Here is a 20,747-nt window from a genome sequence, read left to right on the forward strand (position 1 = left end):
TTTTCTGATTTGCTTGTGAACATATACTAAACAAATACAAAAAAGCTACTTAGGGTCACTTCTGGCCCAGAGAACAGATGATATACAAAAACACACAAGAAAAAAATTACAATCAAACAATTTTCTAAGTACTGAGACGCTGGAAAGGGCTGAATATGGATGCAATCCAAGTGGAGCCCAATCCCAATTCCTCCTCTTGGACCTACCCCTCCATTTTCCATGTTGCTGCTTGGGGTCAGGTGAGTTCTCCTCAGGGGACCAAGTATTACAGGTCATGTAGTTATCTAAATTAACCCCCATGCCCTGTTTAAAGGGTTGCAAGCCCATAATCCCTTTACCTCCAAAACACAAACTAAAAGAAGAATGCAACTTACCCAAATGGATGCAAAACAAAGAGGTAGGGCCAAGATGAGGGCTGGGGAGGGATGGATTGGGAGCACCTACATACAGCCAATGTTGTTTATTAGTGAGCTTAAAAGGCTGAGCAAATTTGTTAAGAAAACTTTATCATTAGGTCATCACTGATATCAGTATGGTAATTCCAAAACACCTCACTAGTATCACATCAGACTTCACAGAATACAGATTTTATGAGTTTAAAAAACGCAGTTTTAGTTAATCTGCAACAAGAATGAGAATGAATAAAAGTGAAACTTACAGAAAGCTCATTTAACCAAATTAAGTTAATTTCACTTACTGAAATGATTTTACATATTCTTTAAGTTTTTCCTTTATCTTTATAAAATCAGCTGCATCTGAGAGAAATGTCATTTATTGATCACTCTTTCCACAGATTCTTCTGTCACATGAAGCCACTACTTTAGCTTAATTGCACCAACTACATGCCCATTTTTAGCAACTTCACTTCTAATTTACACCAACTTCCTTTTAATTGGCAACTTCTCAAAAGTTAGAAAGCACTACATCATAAATTTGGGCAGATTTATTCTTTAAGTTGAAGTAAAGAGACTAAATCTCGGAGGAGGCAAGTGGTCAGACCTTTAGCATAAACATTGATGCCAAATGCCCCAATATCTGACACCAAATGTGGAAAAAAAGAAACTTGCTAATTGCAAATAACTGTACAACAGCTACCATTCAACTAGCTTGTATGATGAAACCAGACGTCATCTGCAGCAAGCTAAATTTCAGCCCCTGGAAAAGTGACCCAAAGTAAGAGGCACTGAAAAGCCAGTTTCCAAGGTATGTAAGAGTTGCGCATACTGTACAGTAGGCATTAGCTCACTTCCTACATACAGCTGACTTCCTTAACGTGAACCTGTTCTGTGCAACAAGTGAGACCTAAATAACGAGTATACCTTATTTTAAAAAACTGTATATCCACAGGCAACCTTCTCGACGAAGACATTATTAACACCAAGTAACTATCTCAAGAACATATAGGGAGGGGAAACACACAAAAAAACCCACGTAGTCCACGTCCTCAGCACTCTAAGCAAGCTATCAGAAGCTTCCTGGATATCAAAAGGCAAGGCTGATTTATGCCTAAAATATTCATCCTCGTCAAATACTGGAAACGTCTTATGCTACTACAAAGCACGCAATAAAATGTCATATACTTATAGTTAATACAATTAAACAAATGACACACATAAAACACAAACTAATAAGTAGCTTATCCTAGTATAAACTGAGAACTTGAAAGGGCAAGATGTTAGCCACCACAGCAGAAGCTTCACCTTGGTTGACTAATCTATTTAATTTGAGGCTTACACCAATAGCATTTTACAAAACGGTCTAAATGAAACCTGGGGCCATTGCTTCAGGCTCTGATCACCGATTGATCAGGACATGATGCAGTTTAGGCCTTCTTGAAGCATTTGAATTATCAAGCTAGCGAGTCCTGTATAGCGTTAGCTAGCTACCTGACAATTCGTTTATTTCGCCATCAGTTAGTCAGAATAAATTAAAAATCGAGTGCTGATCACACAAACTAGTTAGGGGAGTATTAACTGTTAAAGTAGCGTTATGTGTTGTCACGAAAATAATGAGTTACTGGTCAATCACACTACTTAACTGCACATACCTAGCCCAGCAGGTATCTAGCATGGCTAAGGCTATAAAATGATGCTAGCAAACTTAGCTGCTGACAGGCACAACCCCAGTGTACTAAGGGCAACGACTTCCTATGCAGCGCCACACTGAGAGTTGACATCGTAGATATAATCAAACTACAGACAATTACTTATAAGCAAAGACATTTTCACATATTTATGTGGCTATTTTATTCCTCAAATGTACTTACTAGCCGTAACGATGCCAGAAAAGAACTGGAATCTTCTCTATTAGCAATGGAGGCAGGAACACACCAGACATGCAAAATGGTGGCTACTCCAGCCTTAGCACATCTACCGCAGGCGGAGGGTTACACTGACAGAGGTTGGTGAAAGAAGCGCGGACCCTCAAGTTTATCATCAGCAGCATACAGTAGCTTGAACAAGAGGAACCCATCAGTCTACCTCTCACCGAGACTCCCACCTGATATGCCAGCACACCATGGGTAATAGTTAAATTTTGTCTTCGTTATCATGACAAACACAAAGAGGTGGCCGTGCTTTTAATTTCTTAGTCCTTGTCTAATTGCTCTTTAGCCTGTAAGCTTTGTCGGTTCAGTCGTTCTGGTATTGATATAAATGGCTAACATAGGATTGTAAACGTTAGCAAGCTAGCCCTTATCGAACATATTTTATATTTTTTTTTGTTTTTTTTACATTATTGTGCTTAATGTGCCTTTCAGTTTGTATTTATCTCTGGTTTTTCCAACTGTTATACAGATGTGAATTTTGTGACACAATGAGAATATTTTGTTGAGATGGCATCTTTTCGCGTAACCTTGCGGAAGAGTACATTTTTAGCCTGACGATGGCGTGGTGCGGTCAGTTTACTCGTGGCATTCAGTGATGACGACTACATGCAATGTTATGGCACTAGCAGTGCAGCGGTTTGTAGCACCACCCAGTGTTGTTACTGTTTTATCCAATAAGTTATTCTTTAGGCTGGGCTTCATTAATAATTCATTAAGTATTAGATAAAGCACCGCATCAGGTTTGGCGTTCTAGCTACGTTAAAGAATAATTTATGGACATATAATATTTAGATCAATGATACGATTGGGGTATCATTAAGCTAAGAGGGCAAAACATACATACAATCAATGTTGACTAAATATATTCAGTGACTAGCCACGTTTGACATTTCATACTGTGGATTTTTTTTTTCCTAATCTGCAGTCAAGTCTTTTTTTCAAACAATGTGGATGAGTTTATTCTTTAAAAGCAATCTTAGAACGTCCAGAAATGTTCCACTTCAACTGATTTAAAATAGTTATCTACTAATAATACAATTCTAGCTCATCATTAATATCTTAGCATCTGTTTTGTCTTGTAAATTAGAAATAAGTCAGCACAGAAGTGTAAAGAGTATTATATTATAAGGTAAAATTTTTGTTACAGTGTTGACAGTGCACTTAAGTGAATATATTTGCAAAAATCTACTAAAAAATGTAAAACATAGGCCTCTCTCCCTTAAAAAAAAAGAAAAAAAGATTTAGTTTAGACATTACATAGTCAATTATTTTATTTTATAGGCTATGTTCAGTGTCTTTTAGGAAGACAATAATGTATTTTTTTTTTCTTTCAAATAATCTTTTCAGAGTAGAGTGCAATAAAAGTACATTTAAAATTTGTCACAATTTTTTTCTTGTTTTGACTGTCTGGCTTACTGACAGGTCATGTCCAGCTGCACCATACTTTAAAGATAGTTTGAAATGAAGGTATCTCTAATTATAATAGAATACTTGTAGATAAATATGTGTTGGTAAAAGTATATACAGAAACTGTAAAAGGAAATAATTTAGTTATTTCCATTCCCGTGATTGAGATGATTATGAACGTTTAACAGTTTTGCTATTGCATCTTTTGTCCACCAGAGAGCGATGACTTTTGTGTGTGTGTGTGTGTGTGGGGGGGGGGGGGCTGTAATTCATAAGTTGGTCTTAAAAATTACCCATCAAATTGGGGTTTCTGATTTGAAAGATTTGTGTCATTGGGTGTATTTTTAGTACATTGTTTGTATTACCTAAAAGTCATTGACAATTCCCTATATTTCCATAAAAGTAAGAAATATTTTATGCTTTGAAACTTTTACAGGCTTGACAAGATGCAGCATGACTCAGTAATTGAATGAGTAGGTGCAAAGTAATTACTTTTGTAAGAAATAACCATGTATAGGGTTTCATTGTCTTAACACCAGAAATTCATTTAATATATAAATGACATTCTTTCCATTTTTAACAAAGCAATTCCAACTAAACATTCACTTCTCTACTTTTTCTGGTATTAGTTGGAAACGGCTCTATTGACATTAATGCATATTAGCTGAGATTGAGCCAGAGTTTAGCACTTGGTACGTAATTATAACCAATAATAAATTTAAGAATGATAATTATAACCATTATGCTTTGATGCAATCACTAATAAGCATTTATATTTATTTCATATTTTATATTTTAAATAATTACCGCAATGTTTAACACGTGATGTTTAAATTAAATCAATTTCAGTTAGTGTAGATACACAGGTTTTTCTCTCATGAGCATTAACTAGTAACAAGTTTGGCTAAAAGATTTTTTTAAAGACTTGTAAACATTTTTAAAGATCCTTTTTTTTTTTTTTTTTTTTTACCTCGTTCTTCTTTTCTGCTTCTTCTTTACCCACACGTCATGACAAGTATGAACTCCCCTGCACATCCCACAATGCTGTTCGGTGTGGTTTCATTCTGTTACGTTACAGATCAGCTGAGCTTGTGCGGCGCTGCAGTGAGCGCGCGACTGCCAGCGGCTCGGGAACGGAGCAGCTCGAGGCTGCTCGGCGTCTCTTGTCGGGCTTGGACACAATTTAACCCCCTTCCCCTCCCGGTGGGCTGGAGAAGAAACCTTTATTACCGCTTCAAGAATGTGACTCATAAATATCTGCTTCGGACTGTCTTTTTTTTCTTCATTATTTGTTTTATGCCACCGTAAGCGGTCTTGATTTTCCCGGCAGAGTGGACAGTTTGATCACATTTCTTCGACATAATTTCTGTCATGATTGGCTACTCAGTGCGGAATACACCTGGGCTGGTTTCAGGGTAACCTTCCAGGATTACAAGATAGCATTTTTATTTTTACTCCCGGGAGTGGGCATTACTATGTCCAGGAGAAAACAGACCAACCCCTTCAAAGTTAACTGTAGGTATTTCAGGTATTGTCCTTTTTACTATTCCGCGAATTGTTTTCCATGTCATGACCATTATCCATTTATACTTCTAATAAAACATTTCGGAATATTTTTCTAAAGCGATCAGCATTAACTTTTTAAAAAATCTTCCTTGACAGGTCCTTGTAATTTATTCAAACAGATGCATTAGTCCAAAAACTCCTTGTGGGCACACCACCACATACTCCTATGATGTGTTTTTGGTAATTGACATTTAGATATCAAATTTTTATATTTCGTTTTGATTGGCTGACATTTTTTTTTTATCAGAGAAGCGATAACTCATCTGATACTTATTTTGTGAGAGAATACAGGACAAGGCTTAAGTGACTCATCTGGGTTTTTTTCTTTCATTATCCTGCAGTGAGCTCTTGAGGTATAAATGCAGCCGTATGAAAACGAGGCAGAAAATAAAATGGGCCAATAACTTCTATCACGTAATACAAATACAGTAAATAATGAAAATATGTGAAAGAGAACTTCTATGTTGAATTTTTAATTTCTACATAAAAGAAATTGGATCTTTTAGAAATGACTTGTGCATGTATTGGTAACATGAAAGTGTTTATGACTTTAATCTCCCTTGCAGCACAGTCATGTAAATGTTTCTCTTTACAAATTAGGTTTGTGTGCACTAACCAGATGTGTTGTTAGCAGCAGCACTAAGTTGTGATCACCTCTTGAGTCACTGATGTATGTTATTGTTCAAAACATGGTCCTGGAGACACATGCTGTTGCAGAAACAACTGCAAACATTAATTTATTTATTTTATATTGGTAGGTGTCTGGTCTGTAGACTGGTTTTTGTCAACATTATAATTTCACGATTTTGAAATGACACTGCACATGACCTTGCACAGGTGATAAACTGCCATCCAAAGGAGTTCAGCAACTAGTGCAGTCAGACAATGAGACTAAAGAGCACTGAGTACTGATGTCAAAATGTAGAAATTACTTCAGAGTACTCACTTATCAGAAGTGGCATGATTGCCATTAAGGCTGGTATGATTACCTTTGTAGGGTGGTCTGTAGGTAGTCTGTCAGGGCTTGCATGAACCTTGTCTCTGGTCTTTTTGTTTTTGTGGCTTTTACAAAAATTTGAGGTATTAAAAGATGCAGCTCTCATTGTCTCCTGACAACTAATGTGCTATTTAAAAGCCATTTGATTGGGCCTGTGTTTAAATTTTTGCATGTGATGGCTGGTAATTGTTGATTTTCTTTAAAATCCGTATTTTGCTTTTTACTTTTTATCTGCAGGTTTTCCTGCACATTGTTAATTGATTATATTAGTATTCTGTTATAGCTGGAATTATTAGTTTATTAATCATTTGTCAATTGCAAGTAGTATTGATAAATGATTACTTAACACAGGCCCTCTTTTAAGGGGAAACTGGATATTTCTTTCAGTACTATTCTTTTGTAACAGTCAACACTCTAAATTATTGCCCTGTTACTTGACCGCATAGTTACACATCCAAAGCAAATTACATTATTACAATGTATATGAGGGATTTTAAGAAGACCTTTAACGTAGATTATATAGTTGATGTTCTTCAGTATGACTTAGCTCCTGGCCTCCTGCCAGGATCCTGTTGTTGGACAGCATGTTGACTTCTTATCTTTGAGCAAGTTGCTGTCCGCTGAAAGGGATTGCCTGGTGTAATCTACTGAGATAATGCGTGGCACAGTCTTCAGGTCTAAACATAGTTTATACTACTGTAGAAATGCATCTAACACTTGTCGCTACAGTAATCCCTGAAAGCTAATGAGCTCATTTGATAGTCTGGAACACCTGTAAAAATCCAAATTGGGAGTTGAAATCCCTCAGAGAGGCTAATTTTGTATCTGTATCTGGCTCCTCAGCACATAGCCGGTGATTTGCATGCTGGCACATTTTCTGTGTTTAGCCATAATCTCCACTGCCCAAGTCCATGTGCCTTGTTTCGGACATTGACTTTCTGACGTTTTGCTTTTACTGTGTTGCCTCTTTTTTCTTGGTATGAATTGCCTGCACCAAGGTATTCCTTACTGAGAGGGTCAGACCAGACTGACAGACCAGACAGGCAGGCAGGCAAGGAGACAGTCTGACAGGCAGGCGGGCTGACACACACAACCACAAACTCAGACATGTATACATGCAGAGGGAATTTCAGACAATGGTACAAAAGTGCTGTCTGTATACGTATCTGTGTTCTCCCTTGTGTGTGCACAACAACATCAAGGAAAACTACCCAGAAATTAATTATGTGTGGAGATGTAACATGTTTTCTGCAGTTAAGTAAATTTATCTTTCAGGTTGAGAGCAAATTATGCTTATTTGTTTAACATAAGTAGACATGGCTATTGGTTTTATACTTATTTTGCACCGAAACATATTCTGGAAGCAATTAAAATGAGTGTGATGATATGTGGATAGAAAAACTGTACTTTTTCTCTTGTTTTTTTCTTTCTTTTTTCAGAATTGCAGTTCTCTTACTTTGGTCTCCTTTTCAAGTATTATAATTTATTTTTTAAAATAGAAATGGGAAGAAAACTTTCTTAATCCCAAATGGAGAAATAAAATAAAAGCTAGTTTTTTAGCCTATGTGTACAGAAATACTTCAGCACACAAGCTGTGCGATTTCATGGTAATGATGACAGTGTAGTCATTTTCCTTGTCTTTAATCCCAGTGTTATTATGGATTTATTAATTTTTGTTGTTAGTCAGTATTACTTTTGATGAATGTCAGGTGGAAAACTAATCAGATAAAGTTTTCCTGGAGAAAATTGTTTGCTCACTTAATCCTATGTTTAATCTTGGCCTACTAGTTAATCAGTAAGAATTGATCAGATGTCTGGCCCACGCTCCTTGTTCTCCCCTGTGTGTGTGTGTGTGTGTGTGTGTGTATTAAGACAGGGCCCCAGAACTTCCTGCAGATTCAGACTGTTGTGTGACTGCATGTGTGTGTTTTGGAGGGGAAGGTGGCTGGAAAGGAGGAGAGGCCTCTGAATTCACCAGGACCCCCATTGCTTGGTGTTCGAGCAGTTTTGGCATTCTGTCTTTTGTCTGTTTTGTCTGTTTTGTCCCCCCCCCCCCCCCCCCCCCCCAAACCACCCACCCACTCGCCTCTCTCTCTTCTGTGTTTCTGTTGGCTGATGAGTTTGTCTCTTTGTCTGGATTCAGTCAGACACTGCGTCACCTCCTGCCTACAGACACACAGACTCAGAGATAACATCACAGTGGCAGAGACTGGGGGAGGGAGGGAGCAAGGAGAGACAGATGTACAGACACAGCACTGGCAGTGGGGGGATGGGTATTTTTTACACATCAATCATTGGCTATGTGCCGAGAAACCAGCTCCCTGTAGTAGCTGATAGTTCAATACTTGCACCCACTCTGCAACTGCTAATGAATGCTTGGGCTTGTTTTGGAAAGTGCTCAAACTACACTCACAAACCTGAAGACCATACTTCTATTTTCTACTGACCCAAAAGAAAGTGTGTGCACAGTACCTAAGGATTGTGATGAGGGCTGTAATTACTTCTGTCAGCCTCAGGTAACTGAAGGCAGAATCCCTCTCCCATCTCTAACCTGTGTTAATAGATTGAGCATTCACAAGAAGAGAAAAGAGGGTTTTAAGCTGTTATTAATTTTTAGCAGTCTGAGGGAGGATGTTCCTGTGTGTCAGAGCAGGGAATCTTACAACAATTCTGTCTTTTAATAAAGCAGGGTTCGGAGTCAAAAACAGATATTTGGAGTCAAGTGTAATAACAGGAAATATGAAGGATTATACTGCATCCTGTAACTAAAAGGCTGCTATATAACAAGGAGTGGCATAACAGGGAGTGAAATGAGCTACATATGGGCTGTCTTTGTATGAAGCTGTTTCCTCCCCCTCAGAGCTGATGGTATAGATATGGAAGTAGTCAGAGCTACATATAAGCAGAAAAGACAGAGGGCGAGCCAGGCTGTTCACTGTGTGGGTGGTGCTCAGAGACGGAGAGAAACACTAAGTAGCGAGGCAGTTAGCTGGAGGAAAAGAGGCTGTTTCTCCCATGGGACTGCAGCATGGCTGTTGGAACTGCTAGCATGTATCAATGTGTGAAATAGTGGGGGTTGGGATGCAAATTAAGTTAATCTTCATGCATATATGTCAGTGGGCTCGGCTCACAGGCTTGGCATGTATTATGTTTCTCTGTTGGATGGTGCATATGAAACAAGTTTCTTGTTGTTCACATCTTGGGTGAATCCCAAAAGTCTTTTTTTTTTCCTCCTAAGTTTCAATAAGTCAGCGTATTGTATTGCATCAATAAACTCTACAGTTTTCTGCTCAGTCAAAACATTTTTCTGCCCAAGCCTGAAAAGCAATGTATCCTAGAATCATTGCATTAAAAGTATTACAATAATATAGCAGTAACTGCATACAGCTGCAGAAGCTGAAAAAATAAAAATGGCTCCAAATCAATGTCAAACACTAATCCAAGTTGGGCTGCACAAATCGATTTACAATTTCTTGTCTAAAACTACCAAAAATAAATGAATTGAACAAGCCACTAAATCTCCCTGACATGTGTAACAAGGACCATCAGTTATAGATAAATGTACTGTTGCAATTAGATCACAATAGCTGCACCACCTGCCAGAATTGTGACTTTCCGACCCAGTACTTGTTAGTAGTTTTTACTTGTGATGTACAGATTGTGAATTTCTGGGACAATACTATTATTAAAGATAACAACTTGACTGTTGTCTGCTAGTTGGTAGACAATACAGATTTTTTTTTTTGTCATTTATTTTACCTTTGATGTCAGGCAAACTACAGTAAGTATATCAGGTCGTTATCACGCTGTCTTTGATGAACACAAATTGCATTCATACAAATGTAAAAAATATTAAATCGGAAAATATCTTTTCAGTTTGTGGCTGAAAAAAAGTTAGTTCAACACAACAAGGACGCACCAGATAGATATCAGATTATCCTACTTGCTGATAGATTAATTGCAGTCAACTAACTGAACAATGGCTGATACAGACATTAGCCTGATATGGTTGTATCTCCCTAGTGTTTGTCACATTAATTCTCCAAACACCTGAGAGTTCTGTCTCATCTTTAACAAATGACTTCCACCAAGTTATTACTGGTGTACTTGTGTATTTTTTGGCTGTACAATGAGACCCTTGACATTGATCTTAATAGCAATTCACTAAGATGCCGTTGTTAAAGTATTAGAAGTATCTCACCACATACAGTTAATGAAATTCTATGAGCTACACCAGAAATAAAACCAGCTATGATGGTAAGGATTCATACTCTGTAATGGTATAACTTTAGAGCAGAGCCTCTTTCTGTGTTTCTAAAGTACTCATGCTGGATAGATTGGACAGGTTACTTCTCATTTTAAAAAAACATCTAATTTATTCATATGCTTAGCCCCAAAGTTAATAAAACTAAAAATCTTATTCTTAAAGTAAATTATTTGTTAAATCAGCTCTTTGGAGTCCAGCCTGGTGGTGCACTGTCACAATGGCCTCTGTTTTGCTTGTCTCTCGTCCTCTGCCTGCCCTCAATGTGGTATGCATGACGGTTGACTGTATCATCATGCATAATTGTCTTCTAAATTTTCAAAACCAGATAAACAGGCTTGTTCATATGATCCACACATGCAGCTGCAAATATAAGAAGTATTTCCACTTCTGTAGCACCAGTTTTTACTTGCTAAAAACTGTTTGGATGTTTGATTCGTCCACTGTTGTTCGCTGTTATTATAAAGTAGCCAACAAAAGAATATCTATGGCATTTAGAAGCACCCAGAGAGCACAGACCTTCACCAAGCCATTGTCTTTTTTTCTTTTGTTTTTTTGGGCCAGTGATTGTAGCCATTATTTTTGATTTAGAAGCTCTACTGGCAAAATTATCCCATATTTTAGAATCCTTTAAAAAATTTCTGGATCCAGATCATCCCCCCAAATCTAATAACTTGTTCCTTATGCCATTTCTGAGATTTCCTGAAAATGTAATCAAAATTTATCTGTAACTTTTGTTATGATGCTGACAGACAGACAAATCAGCACTGCCGAATACATGACCTTCGCCTTGGCAGAGATAATAATCATTTAGTGTGTATTAACTCGCTCACCACCAACATTAAACTTATATTTTTAGGCTTACACAAAGTATGCATTTTGCGTTCCTCCATTTTTTGTCCCATCATTACAGCTCACTGGAAACATGTCTTGCTAACTACTACTACCTTTTCATCTCCAGGGCCGTTCCACACTTCAGGCTTAACAGGACTTCAGCACACTATTAACATGGATGGCAGGGATGAATTCACCGAAGACAGCGAATGCTGCAGTAACAACTCACAGGAAGTCCAAGGGCAGGATAGCCTCTCAGGTACAGGATGGGGGGATGGGACAGGAGGACGGGATAGACTCTGGAGGAACATCCTCGTGCTAAGGGGTGTTAGTGAGAATAAGCCCTGCTCTGTGTTCTGTTGTCTGTCTGTAATGATAGGGCTGTGTTTGCCTCCATAGAAGAAAGCGATAGTGACCTTGACAACCACGGTGAAGATTCGTCCTCCAACACCTCTGTCGACGACCACATGACCACCAAGAGAGCACAGTGCCGCCTACAAGGAGCGGGAGTCAAAGAGGTGAGAAGGCTGGAGTTGTGGCTGCTTTCATCTTGGTGTTTATTATTATTATTATTATTGTGGTAATATTTGTGTGCTTTGCCTCATCTTTAACAAGCTGAAACTTTGCCTGTGTGTTACACAACAAGTAAACATGGTGTGGTGTTTATAGTGTGGTGTGAACATGCAAACAAAACTTTACAGATAAATGATGGACATTGATCTGTTCTGCACCTCGGTATAGGTCTCCTGTTTCACTTTGACCTGTGTGTTTTATAACTGAGATGGTTGTCGTGACGATAATTCTGTGGCCCGGTAAAGTAATAAATACAGAAGCTGTTTTTTTTTTTGTTTTTTTTTTACTTTCATCCAACTGTTCTGTGTAAAACCTCAGTCTTAAACAGGTTTAAGAATCAGGTCCATTTTACTTAAAATTAATAGCTGATGTGTTGTAGCTGAGCTAAAGTTCAGATAAATGGACTGAACTGCTTTAAGGCTTAGCAAGAACAGGAAACATGGATATGCCTTATCTAACACATTTAAATAATTTCCTTCCCATCAAAACTATTTACCACTGTTTCATCAAGTTGCGTGCAGATAAATCTGCAACATATGCATGGTATAGTAATTTGACATTTCTTCAGTTCAGCTAGTGAATTAGTTATAAAACTCTTATCATCTTTGCACATTTATGTGAGGTGTGACAGTGTGTGATTTTGTAAACTAGAATAATCCACAATGTCTTTAAAAAATGTAAATTATCTCAGTTACATAAATACCCTCTTGGTATCAGCCAATATGTTTTGTGTGCCTGTACCTTCTGTGTGTACATGTTCTGTATTTCAGCTTGTGTGTGAGTCACAGCGGTGACAGCATACAACATCATGTCATTGTTAATGAGTCACTGGGGCTTGTGAGAGTTTTTGCACAGTCATACACTCAACACATCATCCCACACTGGCAAAAATAAAAAGCTTCAGATACACATGTTAAGCTAGTAGTTACCACACAGACTGTTTCATTTTTGTATTTAAGTCACAGCATACATGCATGATTAAATTTTTATTATGCATACATTTAAAATGTTTTCATCTGCTTTTACTTTTATGTTTGTTTTAACATAAATAATGGCCAGACACATTGTTGTTAGTTGGCGTTTGCAGACTTGTAGTTTACAAATGTTACTAAAATGAGCTTTGCCTTTCTTCAGGAGAGTGAGGAAGGGGCAGACCACAGCAACAACTTTGTTTGTCCTCTGTGCACACTGGATTTCAGCAGCCCTGAGAAGCTCATCTCACATGTCTACCAGGTGAGAACTGTCAGGACCCTGATGACGCATTAAAAAAACAAAACAAAAAAAAAACAGCAATGTACAGGTCTCATATTTTAAAGTTATCAGTACCTTACTTTCTCTTTATGTGTCAATATGATTGAGCAGTCTTACCATACCTTATTTGACATTAATTTCTTGTCTGATCTTTTGACTGCATTAACACTGTACACATTTTAGGTGTCAGGTTCTTTACAGTTCATTTTTAATTAGTTTCTCCCTGTTAATGTGTGTTAGTTATATTGACAATGGCATTAGCCAGAGAAGCTTTAAGTACCACTAGACGTTTCACTTGAGTTGCTGTGATAATTACAGGATATTACTTGTATTAATTGCAAGACCAGTTATTGGTACCAATAAAAATGGGGTGTCATTTAGTAGTATTTTTACTCACAGGGGAGGAGTCTGTAATAAATAAAAAAAAAAAATCATATCCTAAGATATTAAAACAAATACAAGGTTATACTCTTTAGTGTCATTAGTACCTCAAAGATGTGAGTAAAGTAGAAAAACAGCGTCATGTTTCACTCATCCAACTGTTCCTTTTCTAAATGTCTAAAACCAGCTACAGCAAGAAGCAGACAGTTGTCTTAATGTTTGGTTTCGTGTGTTCATTTTGTTTGCCTGTCTTAACCAGCACACAACCATGATGAGCAACACCAAGAGCTACGTGTGCCCAGTGTGTGGGCGAGCCCTAAGCTCTCCTGGCTCACTTGGACGGCATCTTCTCATCCACTCGGAGGACCGCCTCTCCAACTGCGCTGTCTGTGGAGCACGCTTCACAGACACCAACAACTTTAACAGGTTCTGCTCATCTCTGCTGTTGCTCTAGTCTCTGGAGTTTAATGGAGATTGCTTTCTATTTTTATAGTGACAATGATTTGGTTTATGTTGATTTGACCTCTGATAGAAACAAATTGCTCTTGCTGTTTGTGTGTTAATCATAATCTATGAAATTAAAGAAACCACTTATTGCTAAAAAAAAAAAAAAAAAACAGATTGCAAAGCTTCTTAACAGATCTATTCAGGGAGTGAAATGGTGTGCACTTAATTCTGGGAATCTGGGAAAATTTGTCTTCAGTACAGTACACTGGAAGAAATGAGCTGTGAGTCTCAAAGTGTGAGATTAGACAGACTGTAGAACATGAGGGATGCATAAAATTAGTACTGCAATGACAGGACTTAATGGAAATAAACTTGTATGTTGCTTAGCAACTACCATTCGGTTTTTTTAATTTAAACAACACAGGCAAGGTGAGGATACGTGGTAGAAGGAAAAGCAGTGACAAGTCATAAAAAATAAGAGGAGAAAAGTCATGAAATATTATAGCTGCCTGAAAAACACAGAAAAGATGCATGATGGATGGGCGTTGAAACACTGAATACATGTAACAGTCAGTTCCCCTTAGCAAGTTCACAGTGTGCTAAACCATGTCATACACCATCTTGTTCATGTATGGCAGAAAGGTTTGGGACATTACTCAGAAAAAAGGAATAATTTTTTTATCATTAGACAAAATGACTAGATAACATCAGTAATAGCAGCTTGACTTTATAAAAATATGATACAGTTATTGCTAGCTATTAACATGATTACAAGGGAAAGACTGGTTAGACAAATGGATGTATGTGGCCTGCTGCTAGAATTAGCCCAGATCAACTTTTATTCCTGTATGTACACATTTTATCAGTCGCTCTGAAGATGAAAGTGACATAAAGTAAAACATGACTAAAGGAAAATTGAACATGAGAAATGTTTGTTAATAACTGCAATTAATAATAATTACATTAGGCTTTTTTCTGTTTAAGGGTTTGACTAGTGAAACAGGAAACGTTGATTAAAAATGACAAAAGAAAAAGAAGAATTTAAAATTAATGCTGAATCTTATTTGTCTCAGGGAGAAGCTTCAAGATGTTCTTGACACGTCCAGGCTGGACGTCATCAGTGGCAGGGACTCCTGTCCCATGTCCCAGTCCCTCTCCAGCAGCCCCATGAGCAGCCCAGGTTCTGTTACTCCCTCCTGTCATGGACCTGGCCCTAGTCCCAGTTCATGTCAGGGTCCATGCCCATGTCAAGCTCCTGAACCCAGTCCCAACTTATGTCAAGACAACCGTACCTGCCAGGGCTCCGGCCACATCTCAAACCAGTGTCAAGGCCCCAGACCGTGTCATCACTCAGGTTCTGAATCTGGATCATGTTCAGGCCCTGGAACATGCACAGGGTCTGACCAAGGTCCCTCTTTCCCTTCACTGCCTGATAGTCTCCTGTCTGAAGGGCCATCACTTGCATCTATTCCCGATGCTCTCAGCTCTTCTTCCTCAGGCCTTCCTCCTATTCCTGACATCCTAAGCCCCATGCCAGTGTATCCTGCCGGAGTGCTGCTGGTGTGCAACAGCTGTGTGGCCTACCAGCAGTTAGTGGAAGCCCAGTCACCGATGCGAAAATGGGCTCTGCGTCGGAAGAATGAACCCTTGGAAGCTCGCATGCAGCGTCTAGAGCGCGAGCGCACAGCAAAGAAGAACAAGCGTGCCTGTGAGACAGAAGAGGAGCGGGAACTAAGGAGGCTGCGGGACCGCGAGGCCAAGCGCATGCAGAGGATGCAAGAGACAGAGGAGCAGCGAGCACGCAGGCTGCAGAGGGACCGTGAGGCCATGCGTTTAAAGAGGGCCAACGAGACCCCAGAAAAGAGGCAGGCCAGGCTGATCCGGGAGAGGGAGGCAAAGAGAATCAAGCGACGGCTGGAGAAGATTGATCCTGCTCTGAGGACACAGATAGAGCATGATCCTGCTGCAATGGCTGCCCTCACAGCAGACATGAGTCTCTTTCAGTTCCCCTGCCCTATGCCTGTTTCTTCCATTGATAATGGTCTGTTTATGAAACTGCCCTAATAAGATAGGCCACTGGGGGGACCAAGTGTCTTCTAGCAGCATGCTTAACCTGTGCACTGTGCCATCAGGTTGCCATGGTCACAGTGGACAATTCCTGGCTGGTTCCTTACCAGCTTCTTCTGTGTTGAACAGCTTCATATAAACTGCTTTGCTAAAATACAGAAAGGAAACTACTTCAATTATAATTTATTAAAGTCTAGATTCCCTTGGGAACAGGGTTAAGAATGTTTGTTTCATATTGTATTGATAATAAGAGCATGTTGTAAAGAGATTTATCTGTTCGTCAGTGGACTAGCAGATTTAACACAGTTCATTCTAGTGGGAGCAGTAATACTTCCTTTGAGAAAAGAAAAATCTTTTGCACATGGACCCTAAATTAGTGGAGTGGGGACTTTGCAACCACAGCCCCCTCCTTTATGGTCCACTCCGCCAGCCCAGTGACTGACTCACCGTTAGCTACACCTCTCTCTTCAAGCTACCGTGGGAAGTTCATGTTCAAACTACTACCTCAGCTGGTGCCGTGGTCGCACTCTGTCCTGTGGCTTACAGCATTCCAACTCCAAGCTTCCAAAGCTCTATACTAACTGTACACTTTCAGAGGATGCATGTTGTTTTCTGCCAATTTGTGTTTGTTTTTATCATTCAGGCACTTTAATAGGACACATTCATTGATTGGAGCAAGTCATTTACGAACATACAGGTTCAGTCTGTATGTCTGAGTTGTGATTCTCAAGCCTCTCAGTCTGAATGTTTGTCCTATTGAAATTTGCCCCGTATGAAGCAACATTGCTTTCATCTCCTGACTTGATTCTTTAGGCATCCACCTCCTTACATTCTCTTTGCCAAGATCTAAATCTTTTTTTTTTTTTTGTTACATTCAATATTTTGCCAGCACCATTTATTTATTTATTTTTTTACTTCTCTGGCTCATAAAAGCTGTCTGTGCTGCTGTTATTGTACTGTATAATACATTAGTTACCTCTTATATATACATTCTGGGCTCATTACATTAAGGAATATGTGCTAAAATGTTTTCCTAAGTGGTTACAATGAAAAAGTACCTAATGTGTTACCTGTTGACCTCAGAAATTGTCACATTACTTGAACTCTGCCTGCAAAGTTGCATTTGTTTTTCTGCTATTTAGTAAACAGCAACATGAAAGTTTGTTGTTAGTATTGTATAGAGAATCATGCATAGATAGCGTAACCTCTTCTTTGTGCAATTTCTGTAGCATTCACATACTTTATAAGGCTGCAGTATCTTCAGAATGGGTAAACAGTATCACTTAAATTTATGTTGTTTTTCTGTTTTATATCCACAATTGGGGTGAAACCTTTATTAAGTCTCAAAAGAGGTGGAAATTATTTAAAAAGCAAATGATATAATGATTTTGTTCCACTTAATTACTGTGCTTTGGGACTAAATTTATACCAGGAAGTTTTATTCATATATTTTCATTAACTTCATTCCAGCACATATTTATGCAATATGATATATTTTACTTGTGTTTGGGGTATTTTTTGTTAGTGTAACATTGTTTTACTGTAGAGGCCGTGTTTGGATATCCCTCGTTTAATTTCCTGCCTGTAAGGTTACCTCCAGTTTTTCTTGACTTCGCCTCTCCAGATGCAAAACTCTTCAGTGTCGAATGAGCAGTTTCAGAAAACTTCTTCAAGGACAAGCAGTGTTTTTGTTTGAATCACTCCTAGATGAGTCAGTCTACCTGGCTGTTTGTTACAGCAAATTTATTAAAGAAAAATAAATATTTATATACTGGTGTATAGGAACCTTTGGTCTCATCCTCAAAGGCTTTCCTAGGAGTGCATCAAACTTCTATGCAAACAATGTGTTATTTGTTAAGGGAATTGATTTCACTTTCCACTGAAACTATGCAGAATGCGACTTTAAGGTTTTAGTTAAAACAGATTTTTAAAAATGTCAGCTTCTCAGGCAATTTAACTCAGTGAGAGGGCTCAGCATAGATACAACACCACAGTCCGTAAGATTAATTCATTATCCACATGTTACAGTGTAATGTTAACAGCAATGGGCAGTTTTGTGACTTTTCTAGAGTTGTGACTCTTAAGACATGCTTTTTTCTTCCAAGTTCAACACATAAAAACAACAGAGTTTCACAGCCATGCAATTCATTACACTCTCATACTATGAATACTGGGTATTCTCAGAAGTCACTCTTCAAAATTGCTGCGATCCACGTTGTCTCGCAGTGGTCGGAAAGGCTCTTGCAGCGAAAGCTGTGGACTCATTATTGGTTTTTGCGAGCAGTATTCCCACTCTGAATTTGGTAAACACTGCATGTTGTTAAACTGCACTTGTCCTAGAACGATTCAACGTGAGTTTGTGTTATACTCTTACTTTATGCCTGCCTGTTTTTTTTGTTTTTTTTTACAGTTTAATCAAACATGTTTAAAAATAATGTTGGCCTTTGTATCTTAATTCTATCAGGAGTTTTTCTCAATGTCCATGTTTACAAAATAAATTTCTCTGATCAAGGCCAAATGAATGAGCTAAACTGCTAACAACATGTTAGTCGTGGTGACAGTGCATTCTGACTGGATGGCACTTTAGGAACGCCATCTCCGTTACCAGATTAACAGATGTACAGGTCGTATTGAAACCTAGGTAAAGAATGTGGAAATAAACGTTGATTTTATTATGTTAGTGTCATCTTTTGTTATTCATTAAGCTAAATTCAGAAGGCATCAGCTGAAGGTCTGTGGTCATTCAGTCTAGCTCAACTATAGGTAGAGCTAAGAATAAGGTTACTGGGCTGTTGCTCATTAGGTGTTGTGACTCCACCAATGCAAAAATTGCCAACAAATTGATTAAATGCAGCTTTTTCCTCACTAGCAGGAATGGTTGACCAAGAAACAACATTTCAAGCAGAAGACCTGCAGTTATTTGTGAATGCTGGTAAACGGCTAAAGATCACAAAAACAATGGCCAGTGTGTGTGCTTGCATGCACACTGAACACTGAACAATGATGCGAGTGGCAAGGTAAAACCGTTACCCGTCAGCAGTAAGAGCCTTTTCTCATTGATAAAACATGTTGATGGTAATATGATGAATTGGGTTCATTTAGCTTCAGCTGACATCTCTGAGCTAAACTGAAACAAAGTGCTTAAGCAGCAGGACAACGCTTAACATTTTTCTACCAAATGAGTATAAAATTGGAATAAAAAGGATGCTTTGAAATGATATCAAAATCTTAACTTTAAACTAGAAGAAATGTGGAAAAACACAGATGCTCTTCTAAAGAAGCCCTGAAACATCTCAGAGCTGAAGCTGTTCTGGAGGAACATACAAAAATTTCTGCTCGCTGCCAGTAACCTATGGGCACTTAAAAATCTCACAAATTATTGCCAGGTCACTCAATATACTAAAAGCAGAGGTGCACAATTTCTGCTTGAAATTTTAACCAAAAGCTTTATATACAACAAAATAAACACACAAGCTGGATTTTGGTTTATATTTATATTTGTATATATATATATATATATATATATATTATATTGTGTTTACTTAACAAACATGATAAATGCAATATCTCCAAGTTAGCTGTAACAATAAAAATACAATATCTTTGTGTCTTTAAAGTACATAGAATTAAAACAGCAAAACAAAAAACAAAAACCGCCCTAAGTAGTTCACAGAGAGGTACAAATATACAGTACAAATCTATTTTATTCAAAAAGGGTACAAATAAAAAAAAGCAACAAAATAGAGATATTAATGCTTTGTTAAAGTCAGGTAGGTGTGGGATATTCTAAGGGAGCACTTTGGGTTGACAACTCTAAGGCTTCTGATAGAGATCAATACATATTGGTAGGACCATACAATATTAAAACTTACTATACAAAGTTCATACGACCTGGATTATATTTGAGGATTGAATGTTACATTTACATAATTGCATATATTTAGCAGATTTAGGCATAAAAAAAAGCTTTTTTTTGTTACATGTCAAAAAAGCAGTGTCACCTTGTGCAGAAAAAAATCAATGTCAAATCTGAAAACACAGACCTCTTTGAAACTTTTAACCATTCGCATTCTCCTGATTTAATCTCACATCAGAAACAGTCCTAAATTCGTCTTTGCAGTTCAACACTGGATTGACGGGACGTAGTTCACGCTAGCGATTATGTCACATAATAAACCATCACATTACCACACAGGAAAGCTCTCCGATTTGTGAAGCCTGCCTTGTCTCCTTCTATTTAATCACACCTTCTGTTGTCCAGAGACTTTGGGACTGAGCACAAGACACCAAACACAATTCAGTAATTCTACAGATTAAAAAAAATACTGATCTTGTTCAACCACAATAAAACCTACAGATTTGTGCATGACTGTATGCATGTGGAGTGAATGGACTGCTTTCCATTGTTGACACTCTTGGAATTGTCTAGTAAAAAAAGTGCTAAGACAAACTTTCAATTTATTTACTTCCACATAATGATAATAATCCAGAAATTAACCATTAAGGATGAGTATAAGAATGTATTAAAACAAAAAAAACAAGGACAAAAAAGAAGCTAAATTTATTGTGGGGAATTCACTGTCACGCTTCAAAGTGTGAATTTCTGATTTGCTTTTGTACAACCTGAAAGGGAA

At 38.0% G+C, this 20,747-nt stretch overlaps 2 protein-coding genes across 7 annotated transcripts in view; one reads left to right on the forward strand and one right to left on the reverse strand.

The window, feature by feature from the left end:
• ap1g1 (adaptor related protein complex 1 subunit gamma 1) overlaps positions 1 to 2,365 on the reverse strand; it is a 28,682-nt gene extending 26,317 nt beyond the window's left edge. For both annotated transcript variants that reach the window (XM_041983837.1, XM_041983761.1), the window contains exon 1: positions 2,267 to 2,365. The gene's annotated coding sequence lies outside the window, so the exon portion shown is untranslated. The remainder of the gene's footprint in view (positions 1 to 2,266) is intronic.
• Positions 2,366 to 2,388: 23 nt separating this feature from the next.
• On the forward strand, positions 2,389 to 18,780 carry LOC121638872 (zinc finger protein 821). Of its 5 annotated transcripts, none has more exons than XM_041984118.1 (6): positions 2,389 to 2,521; positions 11,522 to 11,653; positions 11,794 to 11,912; positions 13,102 to 13,200; positions 13,859 to 14,025; positions 15,120 to 18,780. In XM_041984118.1, the coding sequence occupies exons 1-6, from the start codon at positions 2,518 to 2,520 to the stop codon at positions 16,108 to 16,110; spliced, it is 1,512 nt and encodes a 503-aa protein (XP_041840052.1). In that variant the 5' UTR covers positions 2,389 to 2,517; the 3' UTR covers positions 16,111 to 18,780. The 5 variants fall into 5 exon arrangements, with proteins under 5 accessions (XP_041840052.1, XP_041840131.1, XP_041839894.1 ...); XM_041984197.1 differs by lacking the exon at positions 2,389 to 2,521 and adding an exon at positions 4,852 to 5,261; XM_041983960.1 differs by lacking the exon at positions 2,389 to 2,521 and adding an exon at positions 4,852 to 5,248.
• Positions 18,781 to 20,747: the final 1,967 nt, after the last annotated feature.

Source organism: Melanotaenia boesemani, chromosome 1 (assembly GCF_017639745.1).
Source record: "Melanotaenia boesemani isolate fMelBoe1 chromosome 1, fMelBoe1.pri, whole genome shotgun sequence".
Classification (NCBI taxonomy): Eukaryota; Metazoa; Chordata; class Actinopteri; order Atheriniformes; family Melanotaeniidae; genus Melanotaenia; species Melanotaenia boesemani.